Source organism: Brachyhypopomus gauderio, chromosome 8 (assembly GCF_052324685.1).
Source record: "Brachyhypopomus gauderio isolate BG-103 chromosome 8, BGAUD_0.2, whole genome shotgun sequence".
In the NCBI taxonomy this organism is placed as follows: domain Eukaryota; kingdom Metazoa; phylum Chordata; class Actinopteri; order Gymnotiformes; family Hypopomidae; genus Brachyhypopomus; species Brachyhypopomus gauderio.
The window spans coordinates 12,843,875-12,856,857 of record NC_135218.1 but is presented as its reverse complement, the minus strand read 5'-3'; the positions used below and the strand labels follow the sequence as shown (position 1 = coordinate 12,856,857).

The window sequence follows — 12,983 nt, the reverse complement described above, 5'->3', positions numbered from 1 at the left end:
TGCACTCGCAGCTGCCGCCGTGAAGGCCAAGGTCAGCACACACACACACACACACACCCACACACACACACACACACACACACACACACACACATACACACACACACATATACACACACACACACACATATACACACACACATACACACATACACACACACACACACATACACACACACACACATATACACACACACACACATATACACACATACACACACCCGCACATACACACACACACACCCGCACTCACACACACACACACACACACACACACACATACACACACACACACACACACACACACATATACACACATACAAACACCCGCACATACACACACACACACCCGCACATACACACACACACACACACACACACACACACACACACACACACACACACACACACACATACACACACACACACATATACACACATACACACTCCCGCACATACGCACACACACACACATACACACCCGCACATACACACACACACACACACACATATACACACACATGCGCACGTTCACACACACAAACTCCGCAGTCAATACAAAATCAGTTTGTATTGAGACACACATGTTGACTGCTAATGGCAGTGGGCCAAAGTATGACTCTTTCTCTCTTTCTGTCACATTCTCTTCTGTTTTTCTTTCTTGCTCCTCTCCCTCTCTCTCTCTCTCTCTCTCTCTCTCTCGTTCTCTCTCTCTCTCTCTCAGCACTTGGCTGCAGTGGAGGAGAGGAAGATCAAGTCTCTGGTGGCTCTGCTGGTGGAGACTCAGATGAAGAAGTTGGAGATCAAGCTGAGACACTTTGAGGAGCTGGAGACCATCATGGACCGGGAGAGAGAAGCGGTGAGGCATCATGGGTAATATTACATGACACACAGTGCAGCTTTGCTATTGTACCCATACAGAATGTATGCGGTTTCTAATTTATGTGTATGTGTGTGTGTGTGTGTGTGTGTGTGTGTGTGTGTGTGTGTGTGTGTGTGTGTGTGTGTGTGTGTGTGTGTGTAGCTGGAGTACCAGAGGCAGCAGCTCCTTGCCGATCGACAGTCGTTCCACATGGAGCAGTTGAAGTATGCGGAGATGAGAGCTCGCCAACAGCACTTCCAACAAATTCAGCACCAGCACCACAGCAACCAGCCCAGCAACACTCCACCTGTACCCCACCAATCAACCCCTAACACTACCGCCCCGCCTCCCACACCAAGCCCCGCCCCACCAGCTTCTACCAACGCCCCCAACGAAGCCCCTCCCCCCTCAGCCTCTCACACCTCTCCCCCGAACAACACACAGACTGGATCAGTGCACGGTGAGAAAATATGAGCATACCAGTTCATCACATAAACACACACACACACACACACACACACACACAGATATTCATATTGTGTGCATACTAGAAGCATGTATCCATTCCTTGAACAATATCAGATTAACAGATCCTGAGGTGTACGTGTTGAACGTGTTAAACCGTCACTTAAGGCCGCGTGCTGTGCCGTGAGTGTGTGACTGGTGTTCTGTACTCTCACTCTTCTCTGTGCTCCACTTCCCTCCCCTGTTTCTCTCAGACGCCAGCACTCCGCTAGCAGGGGACTCCCTCCGACCCAGTGCCCCGGTTCCTCCGCCACAGTAAAGAGGGCCAGGCAGGGGTGGGGAGGGAGAGTCAGAGGGGTTTTAGACAGTGACAGGGAAGGCCTAGAGGAAGAGAAGAGGTTGAGACAGGAACACAAAAGGGAAGAAAATGGAGTTTTGTCTTTGACTTTGTTTTTTTAGGAGCCAGTCCTCAGTTGTGCCAAGAACTTAATAAAATAACTGATCCAGGCTGGAGTGCTAGTCCACGCAGACTAAAGGGTCTGTTTGGACCAACTGGAACCCCTTAGCGGTCAAAAACGAAATCGCACATATTAGGAACATATTAGTGCGAAAGAAACACCCAATTTATATGCCAAAAGAGAGTGGAGGGCCTTAGTGTGCTCTAGATCACCAGACAAAAGACTCATTATTGAAGGGCCTGGTGGTATTTGTAGTCAAGATTTTAGCCTCTTCTCTCTCACCGTGTTTTAGTGAGTCCTTCATGAAACTACAGAATCTAGAAGTCTGACACCTCAGTGTGGATTCTAAAACCCCTTATCAGAATCAAAGGGGAAAAAAGAAAGAGAAAAGCTGCACTTTTAAAAATGCTTTCCCATTTTTACTTTTGGAGACAAACAAAGTCCCATTTTGACCTGAAGCACTTAAAAGTCCTCTACGTGTCTCCTTTCTCTCATGTAACCTTTGTATTCATTTAATAGAAGCACTCGATCTGGAATGAATTTCAGAAGAAACTTGACTTTGTAATTGTTATTCTGTATGTGTGACTATTGGTTTAAATTTCTTGGCAATGTGAAAGCCTTCGTGGGTCAGCCTGTTGTGCTTACATCATTTCTTTTCCCATACAAGTAACGTTTAGCATGACAGAAAAGAGGGAAGCAAAGTAGTGTTAAACGTTTGCCTTGAAACTTTTGGCTCTAGATGAAAACCATGTACTGTAAATGTGGAGAGTCCACTCCCAGCTCCGAGTGTGTGGATATGCGTTGGTTTGCCGTTAGCAGCATAAGAGCGGACTCTGTCCTCTTTCTCTCCAGCACGGTTTAACAGCAGCCAACGGTTCTCTGCATCTTTGTAGGACGTTTTTTAAAGACTTGAGTACACGGTGTGTGAACGGACCGTGCGGTAGATTCATTTCAAGTTAAGCGAAATGTGTCAAACTTTGGTAAAAAAAAAAAAAAGCAGGACATTTTTTTTTGTTTCTGTATCAGGAGACGTTAGGAAAAACGAAGCCGGCGACCTCGCTTGTGTATGATACAAAGAACAGACATCAGTCAGCCTGCGATGCCACTTATTTTAAAACAGTAAATCATCATACAGTATATTTCATTTTTGCCGTTCAGACTAATGAATCAGCTCAGATTGTGGAAGAGCATGTGTGAGTGTGAGGGGTGGATCCAAACCACGTGAAGCATGGTTGGATGAAGGAATGGGCCTGGTCTTCTCACCTGATGACTACCTGGACAGAACAATCAAGAGATCCATGTTACATTTGCAGTTGTATTCTTTGTCTATCTTCATATTGTATCTTTCCTATTTTTGTATTTTTATATGTTACTTTCCACTATTATCATGATTGCAGTATTGCTGTTAACATTTGATTCCTGTAACTTTACTCTTTTTGATTGTGAACATGCTTGTGTTACTAAATTGTCGATGTGAAAGTGTCATATCATGAGACTGATGTGTGTGTGTGTGTGTGTGTGTTTACCATGCATTGCGTTCTTCTGCCTTTATGTGCCATACATACGCTGATAAGTCACTGCTTTACAGTGTCGCGAGCAGTGACTGCCGCAGCCAATAAAACACACACGTTTTAACAGTAAAGCAGTTTACATCCCCCCACATGCATGCTAATGTGTGCAGTAATCAAACCCTTTTACCTACACAACGCACATGCCTCATTACCAGTGTTAATATGACCAATTCTTTCAGATTGCTGGCCTTTCTGTCTTTTACATTGTGTGGAACTAGTGATATATTGAGTAGTTTGTCTAAGTGTTTCTTTTTCTCTTTGTTCAGTTCGTCTTTTTAAAAAAGATGCGAAAAGCTGAAGAGTTGTGTCGACAGTGCTTGAGTGCTTGTGGACATCCGTCCTTTGCTGACTTGTTGCAGGTTACTGAGTCAAACGCCTGCTTTACCAGTCCGGTTAGCAAGAATGCGACCGTTTTAGTTTCGGGAATACATCCAAAAGTCTTGAACAATAAAATATCATTGATGATGGCCTCAGTCTCTTGCATGCTTTTGAGGGCAACTGGTTTTCTACTTTTAAGGGGAACTGGTTTCAGACAGAATTTCTAGCTCTGTGTCCTTTCATGTTATAATTTTAGTTTCTAGAATATTTTGAATGAAAAAAAGTAGTTCATAGGTTAGCTGGTATGTGTGTGTATAATTATATATATATATATATATAGCCACAATAAGACTTAAGACCGACCACCCCCCCGGTGATCCTCACAAGTGGTTTGAAGAAAGGACACAGGAGTATTTACTTTTTCTCAGCTGTATGGCCTGGATCACCAGAGTACAAAGTAGCAGATGTCTTGTGTAGCCACTAGAGGGCAGTAGCACCACATCCTTTCAGGCCTCATTAATGCACTTCGCTACTTTCCATCACTAGACAAGGCCATGTTTAAGTGTAATCATGGTGCAATTCACTGACAGACTAAAAGCTGGTAGTGAATGGAAATGGATCCTAAATGTAGGACATGAACTGGATCAATCAGTTGTACAAAAGAGGCAGTGCAGAATACACATTAAATGGTTCCCCTCAGAGTGTAAGTGGTTTGGGATTCCTGGTTGTTGATGGTTAAAATGTGTGAAAAGTATTTTGGGGAAAAATGATTGATACAAAAGTAGAATTTGTACTTTGTTCAGGGTTTTTATTACATATTTAAATATCCAAATGACCTCGCCTTGATAGCCATGTTTGATGGCATACACGTCTAGCCAACTTGCATAGGGGATCTTTTGCATGCTTTATCTGCATGGGTGACAATGTTCCCAAGCATCTCCACCATACCAAAGAAGGATCACTCATCCTAGCCCCATGAAAGGCTGGCTACACACAGACAACAAAGCATACATGCCTTCCTAATTTGGTTAGCCCATGTAGGTTTGATCTAGAAAGAACCCATGACTTCTAGTGTAAACAAGAAACCCTACAGGACAGAGGCTGCAAGTGCCTGACCCTAGAAGGCCATCCGTCCGATCAGACCTCCCAACTACACCGGTGACAATTACTGCAGAAACTCATTAATGACGGGGATAGACACACACACACACAACCCATTTTTGAAACCTCTGAGTATTTATTAATTTACACTCGAACAATACAACACATAATGGAGGACACAAAGTCAGCTACTAAAAGGTGATGGTTTAGGACATCACCGTGGCCACCCTAACCCCTGGTTACAGGGACTCCGTGGAAAACGCAGAGACTGGGTGAGAAGACTAAAGGACTGGCTGGACAGAAAGAATGGAAACGTCTGGGTGAGTGAAATGCAACGCCTGACGTAAAGCAGTAAGACTTCCGCCTCAACACGATGAATGATTCAGGGGGTTCAACATTCAGAAACGTCCCTGGAGAAATATTCAGGGGACGTTTCAGGAATGATGTTAACATATCAAAGGCACTTAAGAAAAAAAAAATATGCAGCTATGGACAAACAGAAACCGTGAGAAAAACCAAAGGGGAAAATAAAATAATATTGGATTTTTGACATCTTCATCCACTCATCACCATCCTTACAAGTTCTGTGATGAGAGAGAGAGAGAGAGAGAGAGAGAGAGAAAAAATGGGAAGGAATGAAAGAAAGTTATTATAGGCAGCCAATGGATTTCACGTATGCCTCATCCTGTAACAAAGCACAATGTCAGTCAAAAACATTTCCTTGGAAACACCCAATAAAACAGTGGGGGAGGGATGTTGCAGCCTGGGTGAGAAACATTAAAAGCAATAGAAGCGATTGTCCAGGCCTACTGGAAGCTGGAATGTTAGGGTTAGCACACCCCCTTATATGGACAGAGATATAAAGAGTTATATGGACAGAGATATAAAGAGTTATATGTGGAGATACGAGAGAGAGAGAGAGAGAGAGAGAGAGAGAGAGAGAGAGAGAGAGAGAGAACCTACACGAGTAGCTGGTCAAAAACAGAGCGAGAACTCTCATCACCACAGTACACACCACTACTTCACACAAGATTCCCATGACCGGAGGAAGGGGAAACTCCGCCTGCAGGATAGTCCCCAACGCCTTCACCCCCTCAGGACCAGGCCGCAGACCAATCCCTACATTCAAGGATGTCCACAGTTCAGTGGTGGAATGGCACAACCAGAAAGGACTGAGAAGACAGCAGTGCAAGGGGACATTGTCCGATCTCTGCTGATCAGACTGACCCAGAAAGAAGGGGGGGGGGGGGGGGGGGGGAGGGATCTGGAACGGGGCATCCGAAAAGGGTCAGCCAGGTCTGCCACACGGTTAGTGTTGCTCTAGTGTAGCGGCAACCAGCACTCCGTGAGCATCTTAGAGCCGTCACCCAGCCACATGCAGAGACAATACATGCTAGGCTACAGCCAGGAGAAACAGGAGAGAGGGAACCGCAGGACAGTGTCTTAAATAACACCACAGAGAGATTCACCATTTCATACCCTCTACTTAGCCAGCCATGATGTGGCGCACAAAGGCTGTTGGAGGGGGACAACAACAAAAAAATAGACATTAACAAAGTGTACGTACACACACACACACACCTTGTGACTGGCAAATCAGGTTACCTTCATAATTGATGCAGCCATTGGCATCCTCATGTCCTGCCAAAAGGGTCTCTACCTCCTCTTCAGTCATCTTCTCACCTACACACACACACACACACACACACACACACACACACACACACACACACACACACACACACACACACACACACACACACACGTTTGTGGGATATATCCAATATCTCCATCAGCTGAAGCTTCACAGGCCTACAGGCTGTCTGGGATAGGAATTGTAAAAGAGGGCAAAAATCACAGGCCTCACCTCCAGACACACCCAGGAGAACACCTACCCTCCAGAGTAAGAATTTTAATTGCCATGGTCTGAAGGGTAATACTGTAGCATTGTCAGGACAATGAGATTTCCGATTTTCAATATCATGCTTTGTTCAATTCTATTTTCTAAAGCGATTTCCGATTTTCAATATCATGCTTTGTTCAATTCTGTTTTCTAAAGCGTTACAACTGTTTCTGATGTACTGCATGGATTAGCTGTGTGAGCAAGTGCCATCTTTAACAAGCTGCCGTTCTGATCAGAAGCACAGGACACAACAGGAGCAGGAACGCTGCTCCACGAGTCGACGTCTGCGTGTAGTTCAACACTTCAAAACTCCCGTGTTGGGCAGTGTGAAGGAGCGTCCTTACCCAGCGTGGTGAGGACGTGACGCAGCTCCGCACCCATCACCGTGCCGTTGCCCTCCTTATCAAACACGCGCAGGCCCTCCACGAAGTCCTCGAAGGAGCCCTGCTCCTTGTTCTTGGCGATGGCCTGGAGCATGGGCAGGAACTGCTCAAAGTCCAGCATCTTCATGTTCATCTCTGAGAAAGACCCACCACCCAGGACACGGTTACTCCTGTGGACACCATCCCGGTCACACCAAACGCTAAACACGCACAGGTTACAGGACAAGGAGACGCTGGGCTCGGGATTAACCGCAGTGCTTTGGTCTCGGTGCATTCTTCTGACAGAGCTTTTGTTTTCTGACAGAGCTTTTGTTTGCTGGAATGAGGAGTGTCTGTCTGACTGGGCTTGGACATGCAGGTTGAGGAGTTTACCAAACAAGCAGACTACAGACTGTAATAACAAATATTATTAATACAACTACTTCTACTGCTAATAATAAATAGCAAATGCCAATCAGAAAATTAAAAATGTATATTTAAAGGACAGCTCAATGTAATCAGTCACACAATAACCAATGTAAAAAAAATGCAAGTCTGTACTGACACTTAAAAAGATGCTTGCTTTAAAGAAAGTTCACTTAATTGTTAATTAAGTTGATTAGTAAATAAATATTTACACCAAGAAAATTATCTATAACTTTCAGTATGTCATTGCTGATGGTAACATGCAACACATTTAAAAATATTGTTCTAAAATATTACCCAGGGCTTATGAAAAACCTGCAGGAGAAACCGCTATGGTAGTCAGACAAGGACTAATTTGGTAGCCAGTACATGTCCGTTAATAATTTACGATCACCATTAGAAGTCTTCATTTGGTTCATGGATCTTGGGACCCACATGACACACTGACATAATGAAGCGTCAAAACACGCATCACAGTGAGGATCTGACCTTCAGCCTTGGGGTTGCCAAGCACTTTGAGGACTTCAGCATTGACGGGATTCTGGCCAAGAGCACGCATCACATCCCCACACTGACTATAGCAGATCTTCCCATCTCCTGTCCGGTCAAAGAGGAGGAAGGCCTCCTTAAACTCTACAGAAGAGCAAACATCAGTGAATAGAGATGTGACGAAATGGAAAAAAGGATACTGGGAATTAAAATGTTCAGAGGTGAAGAAAAATAAAAATAAAAACAGAAGTGTAGAAAATCAAATGCAAGCATGGCTGTTATATAATCAAACTATCACTCAAGCAGAACCACCAATAAGCACACACACCACAATCCTACATGCGTGCTGTAAAAAGCAGGAAATTGTTTATTTGTTTTTAGCGTTTTGGAATTAATCCCATTTGTTACTGGAACAAAAGTTATTAAACTAAAAGGTTAACTTAATACGTGCAAGGCTTAGATGTTATATGGTGTGGTTTAAAAAGATCCCTGAAGTTCACCCTGGGGCGTTGTTACTACTGGGACCAGAAGTGCCCAGGAATGCGGCGCTTCCCCGCGCGCCCGGACTCTCTCTACGCCACACACGCCCATATATGGGAAGAAGAGCGCGAGGGGGACGCGGACTGCGCTTTTTTCTTTTTTCCTCAAACAAACACGAAGGAGGAAATTACACAATGACCAAAAAAAGTGGTGGACGCCACCTCAAAACGACTTCCAGCTAGTGGTCTACGACCATTATATAGCAAGTTTGTGGGTTGGTGCTTTTGCTAAAACGCAAAACCTAAAAACGTTGGCGCACAATGGTTCGTTCCAGTCAGGTTAGATGAGAGCCACGCCTTTTAAGGCTGGCAGATTTGTTCAAACGTCGGTTTCTCCCCCTTAACACGGAGATATATGTCAATAACCAACTTTTCTCTTGTTAAATCCACTTTACCTACGTCGTGGTACCTCTATAAAACTATACGCCATTAAGACTTCACGTTCCAGTGACTTCCGGTTTCTAACGTTTACTATATCGGTTTATGTCCATTTGGCTACAGCATCTTTTGTAAAATGCACGTTTCCAAATTCAAAACAGGCATTAAGAATGTGCAATCGCGCATCACACAGCGAATCAAACCCATCAAGTATTAGTCCACCATTAGCATTAGATATAGATGTCCAGGTTGTCATGCATGACAATTTGGAGTTAACAGGCCCATCAAAACTACACGAACACCGTCCATCCAACTCACCCTAGTCCCTAGTGACTAACACCTTATCCGTGAAGGACAGTGGGCATGATGTGAACAACAACAGCCTTATTTGAATAATAAAGAACACAAGTCAGAGACAGATGTCACAGACAGTTCAGTGCAACTCACTGTGCAGCACATAAAAAGGGACCTCCTTGGAAATGTAGCCTAAACTATCAAATAAAATTAATACTACTGGCAGAAAACCAAAACGCATAGACAAGGTGAACTCACCAAGGATCTGGTCCTCCGTGAAGTCAGACTGAGAAAGGGAGAAGATGACAGACATTGCAGAACATACGAGAAAGGGAAAAAAGAGAGATGACCTTATTACTGCAATACAACAAAAACGCGTAGAATATCAACGGACTGTGCAGCACTGGTACCACAAGACTGAAGATATTAGACAGACGGACCAGAACACAGTAACGTGGCTCAGCTTAGCGAGTTTATATTTCATTTAGAGAGCCATCCTAGTTGGCCAACTAGCCGTGTTCATATTCCTGGCCTGCGAGTAAGAAGGCTGGCTAGCTAACCCCGGTAGCGTGTTTTATTTATCGTAAACCTCTCGAACAGGAGCCGTATCAAGTAAATAAGGTATGTGACCGATCTAGTAGTACAATTTTCCCCAAATCACTCACCATTGCGCCAGTTAAGGACCGAAGTGGTACAGGTAAGGGGGTCGAAGAATGCTTGAAGCCCTCCGCGAGTTCCGCCGACTCACAGCAGCGGAGTAATATACGTGTGACGTCATGTCGCTTCGATCCAGTGACCAATCAAATCCCGAGGGCGTTGGCATCGACTCCGCGATTCACTTTCCTTTACAAATGAACCTAATTCATATCACAAGTTTTCTTTTGAAGGCGTAAGTTAATAGGTTGTTATTGGGGCACAAAACCTATTATTAAGGCTGCTGTTAAGCGCCATATCAAGTCGAATCCCTGCACCACAAGACATAAAGTTCAAGTCTCCTAGGGAAATGACTCATGGTTGAATTTGACCGGATAGACCAGAGAGAAGATTCCGATATCTTTAGCGACATCCTGCGGCAGGTTGCACGTTTAGCAAGGTCTGCATGTATGTTTAAAGACAACTTGTGTGGATTATTCCCGCTTTCGTGGTAGTGTTTTATAAGAGGTACTGTACAAAAAAGTTAAAAAGTCGAATCTGATTCTCCAGAAAATGTTTCTTAACAAAAAGGACATAGTTAGACTTTTGTTGTTTATTTGTCAACCACTCAGACCTGTTTGGGATAGAACACTTAATAAAATGCACAGTATAGTTCCCACAACTAATAATAAGCACTTTAAAAACTTACAAGTCGCAATATTTTATTTTCATTTTCAGATAATCAGTTCATTGTATAAACAAAATACAAGCAATATTTCAAAATAATACATATTTATGGGATTATTCCCTGGTTTCAGTATTTTGCTTCTCTTTGCATCTTATTTGCCAAGTGTGACCTAAAAAGCAATTTAATAATGGTAACTAGTATTTTATTCATGTTTCATGTTGTACTGCTGTACTTTCAAACTATGATTTCAAATGGTCATAACCATAACAGTGCTGCGTTCCACAGACACGTCCAAATACAGTCATTGCTGTAGCATAGGTGGAATGTCCTGGCTTCTCTATGGACTGGTTCCTACGTTAGCAATTGATGAGCATACACTAATGGACTGTTGTCGTCTTTTAGCGTTGTTCAAAGGTCTTCTTTCAGTCCACCTCCTGAACTGTGCTCTCGCCACATTTGTAACGCGCAAAATCCAGCACGTTTGCGCTCTGCAGCCTGAGGTACTGTCCCACGGTGTACCTGGGGTCCGGCAGAAAGGTCTGCGGTAGCAGTCGCGTCTCGGATTCTCCACACGGTAGGTCCTCCATGTTGCCCAGGGTGATGGGGGCCTCACCGACTACGTGCTGTGCCAACTTCCTGCCCACGGTCTCAGCCTGTCCTTCGGGGCCGCCCTGGAACACAACCAGGGCGCCGTAGCGGCCCATGGGCATGCCGCTCTGCCCGGCCACCGCTCCGTGCACGTACGAGCCGAAGTGCCATTCGGCGGGGATGCCGAAGGACAGAGCGCGCCTCACAGAGATGTTCTCGCCCAGTCGGCCTGGCAACCGAGAGAAAGAAAAATAAACAGAAGAGTGAGGAGCAGGAGGAAGAAAAGCAAAATGGAGCAGAGTGCCATGTTACAAAGGGTGGGAAGAGGCACCAAACCATTACACGACAAACAGACAGAAAACCCAATCTGCTCAGCACAGTTTGGGGCAGTTAATTCTTCCTACAGACTCTGGTTGGCAATTCACAAATTAGGAATGTCCTGTAAATCAATCACAGGCCCATGCTTGCCATTCACACTTACCTATAGTCAAGGCCAGCTGGTCTGCCACCAGGGGTCCATGCACCATGGTGATCTTAGTTAGATCCTCGGGAGACCACATAGTCTGCACAAAAGCAAAGAGTTTGTTAAACCCACTATTGCTGAAAGTGATGAGGCTATATAAAAGTGGCTATATAAAAGACACACAGTTGGGCAGAGTGCAAGCACCTTCACATATCCACTATGCCCCCTACTGTGATGGTGGGCCATGGTAGCCAAGGCGACATCTTGCACAAGCTGCTGAAACTTCTCATTCCTTGCCACGAAATCCGTCTCGCAGTTCACCTTAACCCACGCAAACATTTTCATTATGACATGCTGCACACAGTGAGGATCACTCAAGCAACTATATAATTTTAACTTAAAGAATGCTCCCTGAATCCCACCTCCACCATGACGGCTGCGTTGTCCTGTGTGAGCAGACCGATCAGACCCTCCTTGGCCTTGCGACCCTCCAGCTTGCTCGCCTTGCTCCAGCCCTCCTTCTGAGCCTGCTGGTGCAGCCAGCTCTCTGCCTACGACCCAGAACAGACCCAGACGAGCACAGCTTCAGTACCAAAGAGGGCTCCCCCCCCCCAATCATTTCTCCACCTTTCGCACCTGTGTGATGTCGTTATTGAACTCCTCCAGCGCTTTCTTACAGTTGATGAAGGTGTAGCCGGTGGCTTTGCGCAGCTTCATCACCAGCGCTTTATCGGCCCCCAACAGCGAGCCGCCGGTGTGCACACACTTAACATGCTTCTGAAAGACGACCTGGAACAATTTTAATAAGAGAAATCTAAACATGTAATCTAAACGGGTAAAGGTAATGGTAATTCAGCTTTGACTAGTCATCATCAACAGTGTATCAGCAAAATAATTGCGCAACAGCCTCATTATTATTCCTACCTTAGCGAGGTTTGTTCGGACAGATCTAAACAATATCGACACAGCCATATCCAGACCTGAACACCGGAATGTCATTGAACCACGCTTACTACGGAAAGCATCATTACTTATTCCTCGATGAGGTCGTGCAAACGCCACAGATAGAGATCGACTAGTGCCACCTACAGGACAGGAGTGTATTTACAGTGTCCCATAAGAATTGCGCGTCTTTCTCTTTGTTTTCCCCGTAGGCCTATACGTTATGGAATTATCATATTAATGGAACTATTATTGGAAGTATCATATTAATGTAATTATTGGAATTGTCATATTAATTCCCTCTTGAAATACCTGTCTGTTCCAGTCATAGTCACCGTCATGATTGAGTATGTGTCAAAAACGTTGTATTTACAACAAACATAAAATACAAAATCCACTGAAAATATTGAGTATAAAATAATATACTACACAGTAGTAAAATATAACCCAAAAGGTTGGTTACAATAATGACAACAAAAATTATATTTTATATAGCACTTTTC

At 44.4% G+C, this 12,983-nt stretch overlaps 3 protein-coding genes across 5 annotated transcripts in view; 1 reads left to right on the top strand and 2 right to left on the bottom strand.

Moving 5' to 3' along the window:
- Positions 1-3,824, top strand: part of smarcc2 (SWI/SNF related BAF chromatin remodeling complex subunit C2) — a 16,682-nt gene extending 12,858 nt beyond the window's left edge. The window contains exons 23-26 of the mRNA XM_077014602.1: positions 1-31; positions 725-859; positions 1,025-1,322; positions 1,582-3,824. The exon at positions 1-31 is cut by the window's left edge and continues 133 nt beyond it. Of these exons, the coding sequence (XP_076870717.1) occupies positions 1-31; positions 725-859; positions 1,025-1,322; positions 1,582-1,646 (529 nt within the window). The 3' untranslated portion in view covers positions 1,647-3,824. The remainder of the gene's footprint in view (positions 32-724; positions 860-1,024; positions 1,323-1,581) is intronic.
- A 1,065-nt stretch (positions 3,825-4,889) lies between these two features.
- On the bottom strand, positions 4,890-9,951 carry myl6 (myosin, light chain 6, alkali, smooth muscle and non-muscle). 3 transcript variants are annotated; one of them, XM_077014600.1, is made up of 7 exons: positions 9,832-9,951; positions 9,425-9,452; positions 7,956-8,099; positions 7,023-7,196; positions 6,381-6,458; positions 6,245-6,290; positions 4,890-5,359 (listed from the first exon to the last, which is right to left on the bottom strand). In XM_077014600.1, exons 1-6 carry the CDS (start codon positions 9,832-9,834, stop codon positions 6,262-6,264), a joined length of 456 nt encoding a protein of 151 aa, XP_076870715.1. In that variant the 5' UTR covers positions 9,835-9,951; the 3' UTR covers positions 4,890-5,359; positions 6,245-6,261. The 3 variants fall into 3 exon arrangements, with proteins under 3 accessions (XP_076870715.1, XP_076870714.1, XP_076870716.1); XM_077014599.1 differs by having other exon boundaries at positions 6,255-6,290; XM_077014601.1 differs by lacking the exon at positions 6,245-6,290.
- A 553-nt stretch (positions 9,952-10,504) lies between these two features.
- Positions 10,505-12,595, bottom strand: tsfm (Ts translation elongation factor, mitochondrial). Its single transcript, XM_077014598.1, has 6 exons — positions 12,463-12,595; positions 12,175-12,327; positions 11,961-12,089; positions 11,743-11,859; positions 11,557-11,638; positions 10,505-11,304 (listed from the first exon to the last, which is right to left on the bottom strand). Exons 1-6 carry the CDS (start codon positions 12,535-12,537, stop codon positions 10,910-10,912), a joined length of 951 nt encoding a protein of 316 aa, XP_076870713.1. The 5' UTR covers positions 12,538-12,595; the 3' UTR covers positions 10,505-10,909.
- Between the last annotated feature and the right edge of the window lie 388 nt (positions 12,596-12,983).

Excerpts from the sequence above, each read along its gene's own strand:
- myl6 (XM_077014600.1), bottom strand. Across the intron at positions 7,197-7,955 it reads TGGCAACCCCAAGGCTGAAG|AGATGAACATGAAGATGCTG; the intron begins GTCAGATCCTCA and ends GGTCTTTCTCAG. Across the intron at positions 6,291-6,380 it reads TGGCTGCATCAATTATGAAG|CCTTTGTGCGCCACATCATG; the intron begins GTAACCTGATTT and ends CCCCTCCAACAG.
- tsfm (XM_077014598.1), bottom strand. The coding sequence starts at position 12,537 with ATGACATTCCGGTGTTCAGGTCTGGATATGGCTGTGTCGATATTGTTT. Across the intron at positions 11,860-11,960 it reads ACGCAGCCGTCATGGTGGAG|GTGAACTGCGAGACGGATTT; the intron begins GTGGGATTCAGG and ends GCGTGGGTTAAG. Across the intron at positions 11,305-11,556 it reads CCAGCTGGCCTTGACTATAG|GCCGACTGGGCGAGAACATC; the intron begins GTAAGTGTGAAT and ends CTCGGTTGCCAG.